This window comes from Eschscholzia californica, unplaced genomic scaffold, assembly GCF_041429995.1.
Source record: "Eschscholzia californica isolate CP2 unplaced genomic scaffold, dmEscCali1.0.p SCAF_1, whole genome shotgun sequence".
NCBI classification, from domain to species: Eukaryota; Viridiplantae; Streptophyta; class Magnoliopsida; order Ranunculales; family Papaveraceae; genus Eschscholzia; species Eschscholzia californica.
In genome coordinates, this window is record NW_028238198.1 from 74971818 (window position 1) to 74987881 (window position 16064).

The 16064-nt window shown below is 34.0% G+C and overlaps 1 protein-coding gene across 2 annotated transcripts; it reads right to left on the reverse strand.

The window, feature by feature from the left end:
- Positions 1–7555: 7555 nt before the first annotated feature.
- Positions 7556–9284, reverse strand: GATL7 (galacturonosyltransferase-like 7). 2 transcript variants are annotated; one of them, XM_086655576.1, is made up of 2 exons: positions 9038–9284; positions 7556–8898 (listed from the first exon to the last, which is right to left on the reverse strand). In XM_086655576.1, the coding sequence occupies exon 2, from the start codon at positions 8846–8848 to the stop codon at positions 7754–7756; it is 1095 nt and encodes a 364-aa protein (XP_086511702.1). In that variant the 5' UTR covers positions 8849–8898; positions 9038–9284; the 3' UTR covers positions 7556–7753. The 2 variants fall into 2 exon arrangements, with proteins under 2 accessions (XP_086511702.1, XP_086511701.1); XM_086655575.1 differs by having other exon boundaries at positions 8991–9284.
- Between the last annotated feature and the right edge of the window lie 6780 nt (positions 9285–16064).

The window sequence follows — 16064 nt, forward strand, 5'->3', positions numbered from 1 at the left end:
CAAGGTGTAAGATTAAGTAGACCATTCGGTGCCCCAAGTAGAGGAGCTACAATTGAAGCTCTTGGTCTTCTCAAAAGCGATTGGAAAAGTTCGAGGAAAAACTAACGATTAAGGTAATTTCTAACTCTTAGTTGATTATTAGCTTATGCATGATGATCCATGGGACATACTAGTGTTTGAAATTAGATGTCAAAGTAATCCGCATACGACACTAGTACAAGTAGACACCACAACCCAACAGATATATGTAGTCCCAATTATACTTGGATCGACACAAAGGCAAAAGACTCTAGGAATGAGAACTTGGGTATGAATACCTAATGTCTCGAGGACCTGCAACATCAAATTATCAAAAATCTTGAGAATAAGACTCTCTTCATACCCGTAACAGTCGTATATCAAGTTACGAGGCATTTCAGATAACAATCATAAAATATACTAAACTAAACATTTCAATCACTACATTGACATTTAGCTAGAACTTAATTTTACTAATTATATAATTTCATCTTCATCTCTTTAAATCACTACGAATTAAAGAAAGAAACTCAAATTAGTTAACCTAATACTGTCTTTCGACGGCATGAGCACATTGAGAAATTTCGTTGGAGTCTTCTTTCGTAGAACGTAACGCTTAACTGAAGCTCCTGAACTAAGTAACTAAAAAACCTAATTAGTGACCAAACTTAACCACAAAAAGAAATCCTAATTAATGAAGAAGCAACTGAAACTGAAATGTCAGCTCAGTGACTCATTATTGGCGAGAAAGTTAAGGCTCAATGGAGTCAAAGTATATCTTACTTCAATCGAATGAAAAATAACTTAAATCAGATAAGCGAATCCTGAAGCACATCGAAAATTGTTAATAGAAATAATTCATGAATATATTTTATATATCTTCAACCTCAGGAAAGTTATGTCTTGCAAGTAATTTAGATAAACAGACCATAATTGATAGTAAATAAGAAAAAAAAATCATAACAAGTATAGGCACTCCATAAACCTCATTTTCAGATTACCTAGCTTACAATATACCGACAAATCGAATTGAAGAAAGAGATAATATTTGGAAGCCATTGATCCTAGAAATCAACAAAAGTGAAACAAATCAGTAAATTATAATACCATAAAAAAAGTGTTGAGGATGGATGATGAAATTCTTTGGTTGTTCTTACCTATGTTACATTAAAATCAAACTTCTATTATTATTCTGTCTTTCTCTAACTCTTTCTCTCTGTAAAAGAAATCTAGACAACCCTTAGAGCATCTCCAATGGGACACTCTACAAAACACTCTAAGAGTCTTAGTTGTCAAGTGTCAATAGAGATTCTCTTTCCTAAATGTCAATATAGAGACACTCTAAGTTTTATTGGTCTCCAATGGAGATCTCTAAAGTCTCTATAATTTAATATACATGTCCCTCTTCAATCCAATAGGATAAAAAATAGTTGAAAAGCAAAGTTTTCTATTGGTTAGAATTAAAAAGCAACACTTAGAGAGTCTCAAGTAGACAGTCTCATTTTAGAGTTTCTCTCTCTAAACACTCTATAATAAATGTGTCCACCTCATGTTAGAGTGTCTAACAAAGTGTTCCATTTGAGATGGTTTTTTAACAAAAACTACAAAAAGTCATGTGTGGCTCTAAAAGTGTTAGAGATTGAGTGTCCCATTGGAGATGCTCTTACATTGAATGGGTGGAAAACGAAAGGTTTGGAAAGAAAGTTGGAATTTAGAGAAAGAATGGGGATGAAATCTGTTTGAGAAGATAGGGGGTGTGCGTTAATTGAGGAGAGTGTTCGGGATTCCAATCTAGTTGTCCGTCAGCTTGTCTTAGTTGTATAGATTGACAAATTGAAATACCAAACATAAGAACAAGAAAGAACAAACATGGCGAAATTACGGCTTCGTTTTCTTCATAAAAGAGGGAAAATGAAGGTAAAATGAATAGGTTTTGTCTGAGAAGAGGAAAAACGAGATACGAAAGATGAAAAGAACGATGGGAGATAGAGAGACGTGTTTTCTTTTCTTCAAGAGTAGACGGGTAGAAACGAAGGGTCTTTAAAGGGAGGAATATCCAAGTGAAGGGTAACCATGGATGGATAAACTTGGACGGCAAGATTTATACTCCCTCCGTCCCAAATTAAGAGTCCCATATTGGTAATCCAACTTATTTTCATAGTTTTTCTTCTTCCAAGTTTACCCTTATTTATTTGATAACTTTTGTTAGAGTAATTCAAAGATTATCAATCAAATTTGACCATTAGTCATTTAAAGTAACTAAATTAATCTAAAAGAAAGAATTTGTTGCTTGGAAAAATCAATTTTTGTATTGGAAAGTGTCAAATGTCTTAATTAGCTTAATTAATGCACCATATATGCAAATATTAAAGAAAGGGTATTCATGGAAAAGTAAGAAATTTTATGTGATATATTAAGAATGAGACTCTTAATTTGGGACATCCCAAAAAGGAATAGTGGACTCTTAATTTGGGACGGAGGGAGTAATATAAATGTCCACGTGGATATCCTAGTCATCATTTAAGAACAATTATTATGTCCTAGTCACATTGATGTGTTTTGTAATATAGATATATAACATATATATGTCTATTTCCACGCCATCGAACATTACCGAACATTATACATTTTAACTTTTCCATTCAGTTGTTCATATGACCCGTTTCAATGCTTTCTTCAGAGTTTCTTTTAACTTTGTAACATTTTAAGATAGAGTTTTGTAGGCGTAGCTCATTGTAGTACTAAAAGATCCTCCTTTTTGCATAAATTTGTTAGAATCGGAGCCAATTTCAGATTGGTTCTACTCGTCAAACTGAAGATATAGATGAAGCATTGTGTTCGTCTCGTCGAACTCTTAAATTTAGAGCTAATAATCACTCAAATACGATTCTGGATGAATGAGATATTCCAGCTTAAAAGTTTGGATGATGTTTGGTTAATTTAGGGACCAAAAGATAAGACGGAAAAGTTTGTCTGAGGGCCATTTGCGCAAAACGAACACGCCCAGATCGGACGACTCTCGTTCTGTACGCGCAATAGGCCAGATCTGATGCATGGGGTTAGCCCCGTGTCGGGCATGGAGTGGGATAGTCCTGAAACTCCATCTAACGGTCATCTTGACTTCTGGTGGGCTAAATTCATACGAGATTGAGTAAGATCTAACGGAGGGAGTTCCTCCCGAGATTTTGAGCCCCAATTGCAGTCGACAATAATCTGTTGTTAATTGAGTGTTCCGTCCTTTTTCCTTCTCAACAGATGTGTCCCTAACGCAACATATGCGTCCTAAATGAATGCACCTAATCGATTTTTATTTATAGGACCCATATGAACTCCAAATTAGAATTCGTTTTTCCAGTTTTTAGACCATGAATAGAATATCATTTCAGATTAGTGATATTGCACTAAATTTCAAAATTACTCCAGAAAAATTTACTCATAAATTTCATTCGTTTTATGGTCATTTCGAAATTCTGAAGTTCATAATACGAGTCAATGTTCGTCGTGTTCTTCTTCAACGTATATGGGAAGGAAAACGACGTCATTGTATTCTGGAGGCAAAACGTCGTTGATCTGTGGGTACACCTACAAAGCATTTCTTTTTTGACACTTCTTACTATTAGATAGTGTCCATAAATCTCATGATAGGTACCAAAAGAGTCATTCGTCTTAAATCTAGAGTATCTCGCCTCAGCTTTTTCTGTGTCTTTATTTATATAGAAAGATTTTCTTTGTTCGACAATTAAGAGGTAAGAATGACTAACTCTCCTCTTAATTTTATATTTCAACTAAACTCGTATCCTACAAAAACACTTACAAATTTGTGATCCCAATGGAATAAAATGATCTTCAAAACCTTCAAAAAAATTTTGTTATTCCAGTGATCCTGTAAAACTTTCACTCAATTATTGAACCTATTTATGAATGTATGACCCAAAACCTGATTGTATGCCTGGCAAGAATACGTGACAGGGACAATTTAGAAATCGAAAGTGAAAATTTTGTCTCTCTCTAAATTGTAGATGGCCGCTTGCAATTCAGCCAGACATAGAAGTCATTTTTCATTAAGGAAACTGCATCCTATTGAATTAACATAAAATGTGGATTGCCTTGAGATAGCTCTCCTAGTGAACTACCCAAGGAAACAAAACAACAAATTCTACCAAATTATAGTTCTCTCATTGTTTCTAAGGTATTTGATGAACACTCAAGGAAGTAGTATCATCTCTTAATGCCTATTGGGGCAAGAGAATATAGTACCACTAATATCTATATGCTCTAGATATGTTTTTTTTTGGTGATTTTATATGTGAAGAATGGTGGAGACCAAAGAGATCTAAGTTGGGACTAGATGGTGGTACCTACACCAAAATGTGCGCATGCTTTTTTAGCTTTATAGGTTGTTTTTAGCTGTAAAGAGTCTACAATCTTTTCTCTTTTATATTTTCTTGGTACATAGTGGGGTTCGGATTGTTTTGGACAAGTTGAGCCATAGTATTTAGGGCACCAATACTACTAATATTGTCCCTTATAATGTATCTATCTCGCTTTACTTATACATAATTGCCCGCCGTTACATCTCATTTTCTTATGAATTTTGCGACCCTACAACATACATGAGATCACGATAGAGGAAGCTAGTATCAGTTAGGCAGGTGTTAATTTTAGAGCGGGTACGAGAACAAATATACATGAATATCGACTCTCGTAATTGCCTTGCTCTTTAAATTTAGGCAGAAATTTCCTAATGAGACCATGATGACCCAAAGTGCTTCTAAACAAGCTTGACCTTCGAAATCCTGTCTAAGAATCTCTTACAAACGTTGAATAAGTTATAGGAGAAACTAAAAAGAGAAGGGTAGGCACTCATTTTATAAGCATGGGCTACCAAATCATCTCTCACAACAATTGATGAAGGAGTAACTCTTTTTTTTTCAGTTCAACAAAAAAAAAAAGAGTAACTCTTTTTTTTTCCTACCCATCCAATTTCTTGCATTTTTTATTTATTTTCCATCAATAACAAATAGTAATATAATTATAGGATCCATTTCGTACATTTGTATTACGAAATTTCGGGAAATGTTTTACACTACATATATTATTGATGGATTGTGTCGTACTCACTTACCAAACAAGTATTTTTTCATACTAGGAGACGTCTAAACTCAAATATAGAGTCGTATCAATTTGTTGTCTTTTATCATTTGAAGGAATTGAGAAAATTAGTAAACCAACTAAAATTTGTCTAGAAATTCTCATGAAGTATTATTTATCGCTGAATTCTAACATTAATCACCTACAAGTATATGGGGTCGTTAAGCTATCAATTTTGAAATCACCTCCTAAAATGAAAGAAATGTTTATGCCAAACCTAGCCATTCGATTTATTTTTCTTTGGAAACAGTTCCTCTTCACCAACTATTAATCACAACAACACATATATATAGGGTTCCGGAAAAATATAGTATGTAGTTATGTTTTCCAATAATTTCAATTGTATACACTAACTAGAAAAAGCCAATTTCAACAAAAAAAAAAGCTAGAAAAAGCCGTGTAATAGTCATGAAAGTATAAAACGGTTATAATCATTGAAATATACTGAAATCTTTTTTTTTTGTCATCTATGGAAGTACAGTTCCAAATCTTGTTGACAAATCTTGATGAGGGTCCTAATTGTGTGTGTTTGTGTATATATAAGTGCCATATCAAATTAGCCCTCACAGCTAAGATCAATGAACAAGTCAAAATTAGAAAAACAACAAGACAACAGAACCAAACCATGTGAAAAACTATTAATCAAACAAAACACAACACCAACCACAATTTTAAATATACATTTTTTAATATTTATTCCCCCATCGTCATACGAAAAAAAAAAATACTCTACTAGCTACTGCAATTAATTCAACAAAAAAAAAAAAGCTACTGCAATTGTTTTGATCTTAATTTTGCAATAATACTAAGTAATATAATGTCATACAATTAACTGAATTACTAGCTTTACCCTTCGCCTAGTCAAGTTTAGGGGGATGAACTAAGCTTTCGAGTTGACTAGCTTTCGAAAGAACCTTTAAAAGTGAACCTCGTTTTAGTTAGGTAGTAACATGTGGAACTTTACAATTTTAAAAGAGCGAACTCAAAATGAGTCTACACGAATTGAATTTGGAACCTAAGTAGGCGAGTTTGTTACGTTTGCTAGGCCAAACCAGATTAATCCTATTTATTAGTATTGTATTGTATTCATAATCATTAATATGTGATAATTTGAAATAATTAAGTAAATGAATGATCTAAAATCTTATATACTTGGGGAAAAAGATAAAAGAAGATATTAGGATTAAAGGAGGGAAGGGAAGAAGGAGGTGGTTCACAAGAACTTGGCCGCTTTTGCCACAAAAAGCATAGACCTATTTTCCATCGGTTTCATCTTTCACGAGCTGACAACCCATGTAGGACCCTACCCACTACTACTACCCCCATTTTCTGTCAATTCTTTCTCAACTCTCCTACTACCCACCTGGCGTATTTTAGTACTACCGAAAGTATTAAAAAAATCACCGACATATTTAATTAGAAAAATAACGTTTTATTAAGAAGCTAGTGCTCTAGTGTAAGTCAACTGTCAAAGGGTATAAATTGGAAATAAACCGAAAAAACAGTATTTAATAACACTGACATAATCTGTAAACTGACTTCAACCAACTTGACCGACACCTATTCTGAACAGTAATTATTTATGTTTGATTACTTGAAATATTTTAATAGATTGACATTGTCAGTCTTTTGTCATTTCACCCTGAACTAACAAAAGATCATTTAGACTTAATTCAACCCAACCCAATGCCACTTTTTTGTGTTATACATAAACAAAACTCACCCATTTATGGTAGTAAAACCCTATTTCATTTCAAGTATAATTTCCACACCCTTTCAACAAAAAAAAAAAAAAAAAAAAAAGTATAATTTCCACACATTATATATTGCTTAAGAATATCATTTAAACAATATTATAAATAAACAATTTTTTGCAAAATTTCATTCCTTCCGTCTTGTATAAAGTAAATATTATTTTATATCATTAGGTGAGAAACACTGTGTAATTTGATTTGCCTAAAAGGGTTGCATAATCAATCATTAACCAAATGTTGTAAACTCAACCTCTATACATATTGTTTAGTTAGTATTTGTAGATACCTAAGTGCCTGCTTACAAAAAAAACCAACACTTGCGTATCTAAAATTTTTATAAAACGAGTTTGAGTTTACCACATTTGTTTGAAAATGAACACTCCACAAAAGTAAACAACTTAGAATCCATGAAATTTTGATAAAACGAGGGGTGAAGAAGACCAATCTCAGGCGAAAGTTGAGTCTCTTCCCGTGATTCTTCTCCATTAGACTCTCCATGTCTACCTACAACTGCTATTGGAGATATTTTCACTATCTGTTCTAAATCGTTGTCTTATAACAAAAATCTAAAATAGATGAACATAACTAGCTCAACAATTTGTAACCCAAAAAACCCCCTCTAAAGTATAGGTAAAGAAGTTTTTTTTCAATTTATTTTCCGGATGCATGAATAGAATAAAATACAAATCATCTAAAATAACAAAAAGGAGAAGTAGAAGAATAAAAGTAAGAAAAAAGAAACTATGAAAATTTGTAAAATGACACATCAAAACAACAAATTAATTTCTAGAGAGAGATTGAGAGAGAAATATAGAGTATTTTTTACCGGTTCATGGAGAAGGTCCATAGAGATCATAAGGAGCCCATAAAGCATCAAGTGGACAAGGCCGATTCAAATCGAGTCTAAACCAGGGCTTACCACTACCGCTCCAATGTAATAAACTAACTGGACCGGGATGAAGATCACGACAGCTACCTTTAACATTATCCCCACCGAGTCCATGCTGATTCCACCTGTGTTCAATCGGTGCCACCTCACCGGCAAATACTAACAGAAACGGTGGTAACGATCCCAACTCATAAATCCGACCGATTTTCTGAATTTCCATCCATTTCTCTATCTTCTTCGTGTACCCAAATCTTCTCCATTTTACCAGATCTATCACCATTACGCCGGTATTAAAGTAACAAGGTTTCCGACCATTAAATGTACCGGAAAACTGCTTATTTGACCAGAAACTAGGTGTGAAGTATTTAGTGAAATTAGCATGGCAGTATTCCGGTGCACCGACCGTTCTTGAACTTAAATTCGTTAACCATAATTTTGATACATCATCAACAACGATTAGATCTGAATCAAGATAGATAACTCTATGAATACAAGATTCAAGTAGATCAGCTAAGTAATTTCTTGCGTAATTTAATGGTTGTTCTAATGCTTGTCTAACTGATGATGAAATTAGGTTTTTAACGATCTCAGAATCGAAATAATAAACTTCGAATTTCAATTGGGGGAAAGTTGAACGAACTAGGGTTTGAAGATTTGTATCAGAGACAAGAAAATGAAAGAAAATGTTTTCAGGACAAAGAGAATGTTGAAGAACAGAATGAACAGCAGCGATTGAACCTCGTAAATATTCAATATCAAGAGTAATAGCTATATGAACAAGATATGGATTACAAACTGAAAAATCGCCATTAATAGTGCCACATTCATCGGCATTACGAAATACTGAAGATTTTCTATATGAAAATGGATTAAATGAATCAACACCTGAGATTTGATGGCTAGGAAAACGAAGATAACTTTCTAAATGTGAAGATCTGATAGCTTCAGCAGGTGGAAATGATTGAAGAGATGGAGATAATACGATTAATAACATTGCTGCTGAAATAAAACCTGAAAATTTCATGATCCAAAGCATTTTTACTCTGTAATAATCCTTCCTTCTTTTTCTTCTTCTGGATTTAAAGTCTGAGAATCGAGAGAAGAGAGAGAAAATAGAGAAGGTTAAGAAGGTATTCTTAATGACTGCCAGTCTGAGAAGAAGAAGAAGATTTCAATACCTTTTATTTCACACCCAATCGTATTCTATTGAGATGATGAATCTTACCTTGAGAAAAAGGAAAAACAATCGAAGAAGAAAGGAACTTATTAAAAAACCGAATTTGTGCTACTTTTGTTTCTCTCTCTCTATCTCACTGTTCACTTTCTCTCTCTACTAGACCCTGGAAATTTGTTTCAGTTGGAAGTCGGGAAGAGAGAGAGAGAGGAAGGAAGCGGGCGGGCATCGATAACAGAGAAGGATTGGGAATTGGAATAGCTACTACTACTAGTAGTACTACTTACTTTACTAAAACTTCTTCTTCTTCTTTCAATATCTACCGTTTAAAACTATTCCTTTTGCACCGTAGAATCCACGGTCTTAGTAATTTCCAAGTAATATACTGTATACAGTATTTCTCTCTCTGTATATATTGTATTTGTTAGAGAATTTAATATTAGAAAAGGACGAAGATATATATCTATAATTGTTTATGTTTGTGAGTATATTGTATTTTTTTTTTTAAAGTGAATGAGTATATTGTATTTGGAAATTAAATTAGGAAAAAGAAGAATTAAGAAGGGTTGAAACCATTGACGCCAATATTACATCAATATAATGTCCTAAAAGATTATAGGTTTCACCTAGAGATTTGTTATTTCTTAATAAATGAAATTGTATTCTCTTTCTCAGTCGTTATATTAGAGTTCACTCTAATTCATCTTGGTTTAACTAGCATAAATTTTGAAGTATAAAATTGTAAAGTTTGAATTGAGATACATTATAAGTAGTGGAAAGAAAGCATTATAAATTGTGGTATATATCGCCGAAAGAAAAGTAACGGATAAATTTGACACTGAAAATTCAATAATAATTTAATAATTAAATGTATCCCACCACAATATAAAATTCTGATTATTATTTTTTTTTTTGAAATTCTTTCTTTATTTTATGTTGTAATCATCTATGTCAACAACCATTGTTTTTCTTAACCAAATTGCATTGGATTAAACCAAAGGAACATTTACAATATTACCATCTGTAATCAGGTATGGCCTTTGAGAAAACCATTCTTTAGCAAGTTTAGAGGTCCTAATCTGCTTTGTTAGATCATCAACTTTGCTATTTGCAAATCTTTGTTAGATATATTTTATTGGTTAAGTAATTAGAGTCTAGAGAGTTAATTTTAGTCGGGCTAATGTACTAGTTAGTGGAGTTAATGTACTAGTAAGTGGGTTAATATGCTAGTTAGTGAGATGATTTTAGTAGTGGTCTTAGTTAGTCCTTGAAGTTTTAGTCTATAAATAGACAAGTCTTTGTAGTAATTTAATTCAGTTAAATGTCTTCTTTATTCTTCTTTGTTTGTACAAGTTATAATTTCCTTTATCATTCGAAAATTAAACTCTTTTAGTTTTCAACAAGTACTCGATGGATGACCATTATTAACAAACTTTGTTGTTTCAATAAAAATGCAGAGTAAAAATTAAGGCCAGCGCTTTAGGGAAAGCTAAATAGTTTCCGGGGTGTGAAGACTTGGTCAATTTTGTTTGACAATTTTATTTAGGGGGAAAGCAAAATAGCTTCTCCACCTCAGCTCTCTCTCTCCACCTCACTTCTCTCCCTCCACCTCATCTTCTCTCTCCACCTCATCTTCTCTCTCCACCTCATCTTCTCTCTCTCTTCTCCAATAGGTCGCCGGCCGGAAAATTTTCCGGCCGGCGACCATGAAAAAAAAAAAAAATTAATTTCTCTCACATCTCTCTCTCTCTAAACTCTGGCGAAGGGAAACCCCCTTCGCCGGAGTTTAGAGAGAGAGAGAGAGATGTGAGAGAAAATAAAAAATAAAAAATTTTCATGGTCGCCGACCGGAAAAATTTTCCGGCCGGCGACCTATCGGAGAAGAGAGAGAGAAGATGAGGTGGAGGGAGGTGAGGTGAGGTGGAGGGAGGTGAGGGGGAGAGTTTTTTATTTTGAACCATATTCCCCATAAAATATGTTTTCCCGGAAACTTTTCAAAATTTTGCATATTCCCTTTAAAATTTCACACCTCGGAAACTATTTAGCTTTCCCAAAGCGCTGGCCAAAATTAAATAGTACACGTAAGTAAGTCGATCATTGATAGTGTACCTTGTGTACGTACCAGACTACCAGCGAGTGTTTTTCAGGTTTCATTAAACTCGAGGCATCCAAAATGCTTGCTAGCTAGGGGTCCAGGAATAAAAAAGAGGAGAGAGAGAGAGAAAATCCAGCTGTTATTTGTCTATATTATATACAGTGACAAGTCTGTCACGTCATTACTTTAAATGACGTATCTAGATATTGCCAGATAATATATTATGTGGCACTTGTCTTGCTAATTTATTCCAAATTCAGTCAACTCTTCATTTCTACTAGTCAATTTGAAAATGGTCATGCTAGACTGGTTAGCTCTCGATGATGACTGAGTTGAGTTTTGATTAGAGATTAAAACCTTTCTACAAGAAAAAAGATATTAGGGGATTAAAACTTAAAAAGATAATTTTAGCATCATCAATGATGTTATGTCCCACCAATATGGCAATATCCCGACCGAATTCCGATCGAGATACTTGCTCGGTTTAGATCTAGTGAAAGAAAGTGTTTGACCTTCTATCTCTTCTCTCACTAGATAATTTTTGTCAAAGTACTCCGATTAGGATTCGATCGGAATATTGGTCGGGCACATCATCACAGTTCTTTTAGGGTAGGGGATGCATTTCAGATAAAAAATTCTAATAATTGATTGGACAACTAGTTAACTGGAAGTCTTTTTCAAATTATGAATAGTGTGCAACTTGTATAAGATCAGATCCCATGCTTCTCCTTAATATTAAGGAGTGTGAAATAGGATTTGGATAGGTTGTAGATTTTGAATGAGATAATTTGACGATAAAATGATAGGAGAATTATCTATATGATTAAAGAAGAGAAAACTCATATTTTTTGTTATACACATTGTATAATAATACGATAGTTCAAAATTTTGTACCAGTGATGAAAATAAAATAACGCGATCATTCAGTAAGTTTTTTTTTTCTCATTTTCAATGGTGCCCCATCATCAGTTTCCATGGGATTTATATTTCAAATCAATCTAACTTACATATAAGATGAAACTTTTGAGTTCTCTTCACTGTGAGAGACTCAATAAAATTCCTTTAATTTATAGATGATTAGACTCATTACATAAAGAAGGAATACAAAGATCAATGGACTATACAAGGAAATTGTGATACAATGGAAACAAAAATATTCTTGCATATATTATATTATTTGGTATGATATCAATCAAATATCCACCATAATCAATTAGTGGCTTGATGGGTGTCAATGATATCTTGGATTGATCTAATATGTCCCCTCAAGTTAAACGGCCTCTGGAAAACGTTGAACTTGTCACGTAGTAAACCAAACCGAGGTGTAGATAATCCTTTTGTAAAAATATCGGCCAATTGATCTTTAGTGGAAATGAACTTGACTAGAAGATGCTTTTGTTTTACCATTTCTCGAACAAAGTGAAAATCAATTTCGACGTGTTTAGTACGTGCATGAAAATTGGATTCGAAGTTAAATATGTAGCACCAATATTATCACACGATAAGGTTGGTGGAGCGAAAATTGTCTATTAAAATAATAAATGTCTATCAATGTCAACAAATATTCACAGATGTCTACGAAAGTATAAAAAATATATTTTTGAAATGTTCATACAAATATATTATTTCATGTGATTAAACAATATTAATAATATAAAATAATAAATGTCTATCAATGTCCAAAAATATTCACCGATGTCTACGAAACTAGAAAATTATATTTTTGAAATGTTCATAGAAATGTATTATTTCATATGATTAAACAATAATAATAATATTAAAATAATAAATGTCTATCAATGTCCACAAATATACACAGATGTCTACGAAAGTCGAAAAATATTTTTTTGAAATGTTAGTACAAATATATTATTTAATGTGATTAAACAATAATAATAATAATATTAAAATAATAAATGTCAAGCAAATGTCCATCAATGTCCACAAATATCCACAGATGTCTACGAAAGTCGAAAGATATATTTTTGAAATGTTAGTACAAATATATTATTTCATGTGATTAAACAATATTAATAATATTAAAATAATAAATGTCAAGCAAATGTCTATCAATGTCCACAAATATCCACAGATATCTACGAAAGTCGAAAAATATATTTTTGATTAGTACAGATATATGCATTACACATTTTGTCAATGGATTCAAGATCTTGAAATCTCCGCATGACATTTTGTCTATGGATCAAATGTCTTGAAATGTCTGTAAAGACATTTTGTCTACAAACTCATTGTCTTGAAAATGTTTATGAAGACACTTTGTCTATAATAAATCACCCGAAATATCTATGAGATATTTTGTCTATAAATGTCTGTGAAAGTCCCCCTCCCCCTAAGTCAATTATAAACACATAATATGTAAGAAAATATACAAATTTTGTAATGTACTTAACAAGTTATTTTTGCATCATTATTGATGTTATGCTCGACTGAATCTCGGGCGGGGTATTTGGAAGGGCATGATCTAGTGAGAGGGCATGATCTACTGAGAGAAAGTCAACACTTTCTCTCACTAGATCTGAACCTGCCAAGTACCCTGTTCGGGATTCGGTCATAGCTAGGGGTGGGAATCGGGCGGGCTCGGACGGGCTCGGACTTCAAAGAGCCGGGCTCGGGCGGATCGGGCTCGAATAAGCCGAGCCCGAGGTAGGGAGTCGGGCGGATCGGGCCGGACGAAACACTCAATCTAAGTGCCCGTAGCCCGTCCGAGCCCGGATGCCCGAGCGGGTTCCAACGGGCTCGGACCGGACGGGCTCGGATTTTTGGGAATTAAAAAATATTAACAAAAAACATTCTTTAATAAAAAAACAATTAATCATTCATGGGATACACAATAAAGTTTTGAACCATATTCGCTAAACAAACTGAATTAGGTTCAAGTTCATCATTTCCGCCATTATTATTTGACTGAACTATTTCCGATGATGATATTTCCGGTGATGAAATTCCTAAAACACAAGGTAATTGTCTTTCAATAAGTCTCTTAAGCCTAGATTTCACTACTGGTTTAACTAGATCTTTAGTTCGAAGTGGTTTTTCTTCTAAAAATGAATCAATCGGTTGAATCTTCATCTTTAGTAACATAAAAAACCAGATCGGTATTAGAAATCACAGAAATGAACTATTCCTCCATTTTTCACCTTCAAAACACATAATCATACTGATTTCTCGCCTGAAAACCTAAAATCACTAAACAAAATTAAAGAACTAAACATCTTCAAGCAATTAAACTTCAAAATCACAGATTTCACTCTTTTAAACTTCAAATTACTCCAAAAAAACACAAAAAGATCACTCCGAACTAAATAAAACTCATGATTTCAACTGAAGATTCATCATTCATGCATGATGATAGAACACTACTAGCCATATTAGAGTTACAATACATATAAAGAACATATAAACAAAATTACTACATTACTATTAAATCACAAGAAAAAAGTTACAGTAAATCTAACAACAATAATAAATCTAACAACATTACTATTAAATCGAAGAAGATAATGAAGAGGGCTATGATTTTAGTTCATCCTGGTCTCTTAGTCGTATTCTTAAAGATTTAGGAAGGGAAAAACAATACTGGAATACTGGTAATGGAGGTCAGAGAGAGAGACGGAGAGAGAGAGACAGAGAGAGAGGCGGAGGCGGATTAGGGTTAAGAAGGTAGCTGTTGAGAACCTATTTATAGGCTCAAAGGGGCGTTTTCTTTTAATCCAACGGTTGATGTTAATTTTGAAGGGACGCCCAACAGTAGCCGTTGGATCTGAAGGATGTACGCGGATCTGGGTGCGGGACTCTAGCGGGTACATGTCGACGGGCAGGTATCGGGCGGGTCTCCATCGGGCTCGGATGTCGGACGGGCTTTTCGGGCCGGGAGTCGGATTTGAGCCCCTGTCCGAATCCCGGCCCAATAAGCCCGAGCCATCGGGCCGGGTAAGCCCGGCTCGGGTTGGCTACGGGTAGCGGTCTTCAACGGTCCGGGCCGAACGGGCCGGACCCCGGGGTCCCGGACCGTTTTCCCAGCCCTAGTCATAGCATCACAGCTCTTTTTGCATATATATCAGTTATTGAGTTTCACAAAAAAATCATTTTTGTATGATAATCTTACCTTATTAGATTAAACAGAACGTAATTAATCCTATAAATTTTATTGTTCAATTCACGCAATTTGAGACTTTTTGTCCGGAGACTCTACAGTAAACGGGTCTTTCATCAAGTATTTTGGATGACGGGTTTGGATTTGCCCTAAGCACACCTGCCATGTAAATTCAGACATTAATAAAGTAGCATAGATATTAAAGTTTTTTTTTTGAACAATGATATTCATGTTTTGTGCCGTTTGGTTATATTTATATTTTTATTTTTTTGTTAAGGAGTGCTGTTAGGTTATAGATAGGGAGTAATTATACGGCCATCTCGTCGGACTGTGAATAGAAGAGATGCACGGCATCAGTGGAGGAAATCGAGGTCCGTACTTCCACGTCAGAATCCAGCCTGGCATCCAGTTTCCCCGTACCACTCCTCTCTCTCCTATTATTATTTTTTTTTTCTTTTGTATCCTTATAGAATCCTATGAGCAACCATTTTGTCCTTATAAAAAAACAAGAGCATATTTATCTTATTCGTGCTCTTATCTTATTGTATTTTTAGCATAAAAAGAAAACCAAATGAGTTCCATGATCCCAAAGTTAGTTTGTTACGAGAAATAACGATACAGATATGTTAGCTTCAAAACGACCAACACTGCATAATTTGCACAAAAGAAAAACCTAAAACCGCATTAAAAATCATAATACATTTTCGGTAGTAGCTTGATTCTTTAGAAGAAAGCAAATAAACAAGGCACTCATTAGTCATTAGCTTCAATGTGAGACTCCTTTACATGAGATGATAAAGTATACTTTTAAAATGCTCGACAGACTGGTTAACAATCGAGATGGCTTTGGCTGTGAGCCCGATACAGAA

Coding starts and splice junctions, on each gene's coding strand:
- GATL7 (XM_086655576.1), bottom strand. CDS start 8,848: ATGCTTTGGATCATGAAATTTTCAGGTTTTATTTCAGCAGCAATGTTA.